General features: G+C 50.1%; 1 protein-coding gene across 1 annotated transcript; it reads left to right on the top strand.

Moving 5' to 3' along the window:
* The first annotated feature begins 1,366 nt into the window (after nt 1–1,366).
* Nucleotides 1,367–4,384, top strand: LOC125701014 (uncharacterized). The gene is made up of 7 exons (XM_048962482.1): nt 1,367–1,592; nt 1,912–1,968; nt 2,175–2,237; nt 2,701–2,772; nt 2,910–2,981; nt 3,437–3,584; nt 3,761–4,384. The coding sequence occupies exons 1-7, from the start codon at nt 1,367–1,369 to the stop codon at nt 4,068–4,070; spliced, it is 948 nt and encodes a 315-aa protein (XP_048818439.1). The 3' UTR covers nt 4,071–4,384.
* The last annotated feature ends 377 nt before the right edge of the window (nt 4,385–4,761 follow it).

The following is a 4,761-nucleotide window of genomic DNA, read 5'->3' as shown; positions in this document are numbered from 1 at the left end:
GTACTGCTACTAGCTGAGCCTGCAAAAGGGAAAGCACCAGCCATGTCTCCCAGCCTGGGCAGAGACCCCAGGTCTCTGGGCATCAGGCTGAACGTAAGCAAGTCGGGAGGAAGCGGTTCTGGGCCAGAGCAGCTGGAGAGGTGGCCATGCCTTTACATCACGTAAAATTATCGTCAAACTCCTGCCTACAAACTTCAGGATGTCCAGTGTGAAGAGTCAGCCTGAAACAGACCATGCCCTTGCCCAGATGGGACTGTGTGTCTGAAGGCTCCTAGGCCGCAGGGAAACTGGCCCTGGGCCACTGCCCCATTATATCTTGGAGACTGCTCAAGGTCCAACACAAGTGAGCAGGCAACCTCAACATTTATTTTGGCGTCATACATATGATGCAGGCCAGACCAGCACTGGACCATAGCATTTCAGTATTACATTGTTAGATGTAGGTTATGTCAGTGGGTACAGTTCAGTCTGTGGTGAGGTTTGAGATTCCTTCAATGCGTACAGCTGACTGTGAAGACAGTACTGCACATCCAAACCAGCTTTCCAGGAATGCCTATAACAACTGACCTTTGTTGTAACTTACTCCTTCATAAGGTGCTCAAGAAACTTCATAAGCCAGAAAGGTCAAGCGCATTTTTCTTGGAGCATCAGAGGTGCTTTGTGAGGTCATAATGGGCCCGGTGAAGACATTCAGGAACCCCATATGATGTCATGCCAGCAGGTACCACTTGTGCCTCAAGCCTGCAAGGAGGGTGCTTGCTGCTTGTGGACGAGAGGTAGCATGGGGCGACTACGGGAGACGAGCGCTCCCAGCTGTCGCTTTTTGCTCTTCCTTCTTCTCTTCCTGGTGGCTCTGTGTCATGGGCAACCTCAGTATGTGCAGTGGGGAGCGCTGAATCCAGGTAGGTTGGGTACTGAGGGAAGCACTGGGGAAACAAACCCCTGAGGCTTCTTGGAAAGCAGTGGTTCAGAATTCCGGGATTTGACATATACTCAGATTCCTGGTTGGAATGGATATAGTGGGGAATCTGGATTCAGAGATTTATTTAGGACCACACTTTTATTTAGCTCTTACACGACCTTCTGATAGGGTTGTCCACGTATATTGACAGAGAGAGGAACCAAGCCCACGGTAGCACAGCAATTGGTGGAAGACACAGTCCCCACTCACTACAAAATAGGGCTGCCAGGCTTTCCTGCCTCATCTGAGGTGCTCCCTGAGGTCATACTGGATGTGCCTCGTCATATCACCAGGAGCCCCATACTATGTCGTGTTGTACCCAAGAGACGCCACTTGGTGCTCATGGCTTCAAGAGTGCAAGGAGGGTGCTTGCAGGCTGTCGGTGTGGGCTCCCATGGGGCGACCATGGGGGTCAGCCACCACCAGCGGCTGCTTGCTCTTTCTTCTCCTCTTTCTGGTGGCCTCTTGCCATGGACAAGGACAGGCTGCCCAATGCGGACCAATAAATCTCGGCAGGTTGGTGCCTCTGCTGGAGGCACCGGCAACAAACCCTTGAAAGCAGCCTTGGATGGCAGGTTCACTGCCATCAACAACCAGGCACGGACACAAACTCTGCTTCCCTGTGCCCCACGTAGGGGCTGGGATGTTGTCAGCCGAGCCGTTTGCCGGCCAGCGGCTTCTGCAACATGAGGAATGGAAATGCACTCTTGTCTTCATGCGCTCACCATGTGGTTTATGTATGCTTCGAGGATGTCACAGGCTCCCAGTAAACAAGTGCAATCTGTCTGTCTTGCAGACAGGCTTAGCGCTGCGGGCTGTTCCCGCATATGGGGAGCCAGCTGGATTTTGCCGGTGGATCACACAGTCCATCTCCTGTCACTGCAGGTCCCATATGAAGAAGCATATGGCAACAGGTCTTGACAGCACTTCTGCTTTGTTCTCTATTCCAGATGAACGTGTTGGCAACATGTACGGAGCATATCCTGTGGAAGCCGATCTGGAACATGGTGAGAATCCCAGGGCTATGTTTTTCCTTGGAGATGTGTATGATTCCTGTGCATGATTCACCTAGGCCCCTGCACTGGACCTAACAGAATCTGGACCTATGTCTGTCTCTCACAACACTTCGTGATTCCCTGGCATGCCCAGCAGTCTCCTTACCTGGAAGCCAGGCACAGTATGGAAAGGAAGTCTATCTTTTCTTTCTTTACAGATATGCCTGTACGCCACGTATCTGGACTGCGCCATGTTTATCGGCCTCAAGGCTACCCCAGGGGTGAGTGCTCTGTCTTTGTTCATTTCACGGGGTCAGCATGTGCTTTCAGCCTTGTCTTCCTGTGGAATGTATCTTACAATGTTCTTTGCTGATGCTGGGGTGTGGGGAAAAGCAGAGTAGACATCAGGAGAGCACAGAGATGTGCCCTGGGATTCTTCGCCCTGCACAGCTGTGTTTGCCAGCAGCCCCAGCCTTATGTGTCTTGAAGTGCTGATGGCAAAGACAGCAGCATTTGGGGCAGAGTTTAGAGCTTCCTGGGGAGCCTTTCTCCCAGCCAACCTGAACATGGATTGTTTTGTGTGCATATGGTGCGTCTTTTGGCACCTGGTACCCATTTGCCACATGCTTGTGAGTGGAAGAGGGAAGCAAGTGTCTGTGAGTAAGAGTGTTTGCTGCCATTCAAGGCTGAACAGATGAATTGCAATGTATGTCAGGAGCTGTTATCTTCTGTCTTTGTTTGCAGAGGTGGCCTCAGGTGCTGGCTCTGCAGCTTCTCAGTGGGTTCCTGATGTTGAGCCTTGGAGGCATCCCATGGGTAAGTGGTGTGTCTAGGTTTCCTCAGAGTGATGCCAGGTGCATCTAGAAGGCCAGCCTGACCCATCTGCAGCTGCTGATTATGAAGATCACACCATCAGTAATGCAAATGTTCCTCCTCTCTCTGTTTACCTGTAGCTGTTGAACCCAAGATTCCTGTTCCACGTTCTCAGATGGATCTTGGTTTTGAGCCTGAAGAGTATCCCAGAGGTATGTTGTCTTTGTTTACCTTCTGGAGAGGAAGATACTGTCAACTGCTGGGGAGAGCTTCTGTGCAGTGTGTGTTTACTGCCATGCAAAGCTGAGAAGGTGCATTCAGACATGCAGCAGGAGCTGTTCTGTCTGTAGTGGCAGAGCTGGCCTTAGAGGATGGCTGTCAGCTTACCTTGCAGAATCCTGCTTTGGGTCCTTGGAAGTACAACACATGCAATGCACGCCTATTCCTTCCCTGAGACACGGCTGGAGGTAGTGATTTCTCAGCCTCTCCCTTGCAAGTGGGCTCTTGCTCAGGAGGACTGTAAGAGATCATCCTCATCCTCTGCTAATAAGACGTGAGAATCAGGGACAGTAATGAATACTATAATGACTTGCACTTCTCCAAGACACTGTGATGCCATCAGTAGTGCAGAACTCATGAGTGCGTTGCACTGTCTCGTGTTCTCCAGGTGCTGGCGGTGTGAGAACAGCAGAGGGTGTGAATCAGAAACGGGGAGAAAATCAGTCTGCAGTTGCAGTGCTTGCCGTCCTGCTCTCTCTGGTTGTTCTGGCAGCTTTGGGTTACCTGGCAAGACATCTGCTGAAGAAGAGACAAGAGTGAGTTGTTTCTCCAGTAATCTTTGCTAGATGGCTGCTCTGTGCCAGGAAGCACTTGCAGTGAGAGCTGTGGACAGTCCTCGGCTGGGATTTGTGTTGAGAAATTTCTTTGACATTTGTCTCTTAAGTCATACAAATTTTGACTCTTGTCTAAAACCCCTTTCTTTTTGTTGCAGAGGTGCAATGCTAGGTGAAGCTAGCATTTGCGTGAGAAAGGAAGACCCATCTCCAGTAGAAAAACAACAGAACTTTGCGAGAATTACTATAGAAATTGCAGATCTTTCTGGGAAGTCAAACCCAGGTCTGAAGCGTCTTCTCTCACCACTCACTGACTTATTCTGTCAGCCCCCAGAGCGATCCACTCAGCCTGACTTTTGCAGGCAGTCAGAAATTGCTGATGATACACGCAAAAAGCCACTAGAGTCAGGAAAAGAGAAGAAAAGTACGTGCACCTGTGGAAGAGCAGTGAGACTGGGTGAACAATAGAACCTCTAGTGGACCAAGAATGTGGAGGTCAGCACCGCTGGGGAGCTGTGTGCCATGGAGGAGGACACACAGTGTCTATGAGAGAATACATCAGACAAACGAGAAAGGGAGAGTCTCCTAACCGTGCTGCAGGCTTGGCAATGCAGAGCAATAAGGAACGTGCTTCCATCACTACGTCACTTTGTCTCTCCCTCCTGGAAACGGCGTGGGAAGGACTGGAGCGTTTGGGGAACTCTAGTTCTCCTTTAGAAGCTTTCCCACTTCCATCAGTTCACTGCATGATGTCCACACTTACGGACGACCATGAGAGCAGTCAGCGCTTATTCCACATCATGACATCATGCCCATGTTGTGCAATACAGATATGTATATATATCTATACAACCAATAAACAACAACATCATATACAGATATGTGTATGTGTGTGCACATACACGTAAAACTACTGACTGTTCTCTCCCAGCACCAGGTCTCCTTCCAGTACACGCTGAATGTCCCTGTTTCTGTTTTTTGCATTTCCCACCAAGTGAACTCAGGGCTGTGAGCAAAATCAGTCCCATGGGTGGGCTTGCTTTTGCCCAAGGCTGGGGTAAAGCAAAAAGTTTTATGTCCCTCATACATTTTTATGTACTACAAGGCCTCTATCACCTCCTATGGTACGTAAGAGGCTGGATTGGGCTGGGCCATGTCA

The sequence above is a fragment of the Lagopus muta genome, chromosome 1 (genome assembly GCF_023343835.1).
Source record: "Lagopus muta isolate bLagMut1 chromosome 1, bLagMut1 primary, whole genome shotgun sequence".
NCBI lineage: Eukaryota > Metazoa > Chordata > Aves > Galliformes > Phasianidae > Lagopus > Lagopus muta.
The sequence above is the reverse complement of the archived record's forward strand: the minus strand, read 5'-3'. Positions and strand labels throughout refer to the sequence as shown.

Coding starts and splice junctions, on each gene's coding strand:
- LOC125701014 (XM_048962482.1), top strand. CDS start 1,367: ATGGGGGTCAGCCACCACCAGCGGCTGCTTGCTCTTTCTTCTCCTCTT. Junction 2,773..2,909: donor GCCTTGGAGGCATCCCATGG/GTAAGTGGTGTG, acceptor GTTTACCTGTAG/CTGTTGAACCCAAGATTCCT. Junction 2,982..3,436: donor GCCTGAAGAGTATCCCAGAG/GTATGTTGTCTT, acceptor CGTGTTCTCCAG/GTGCTGGCGGTGTGAGAACA.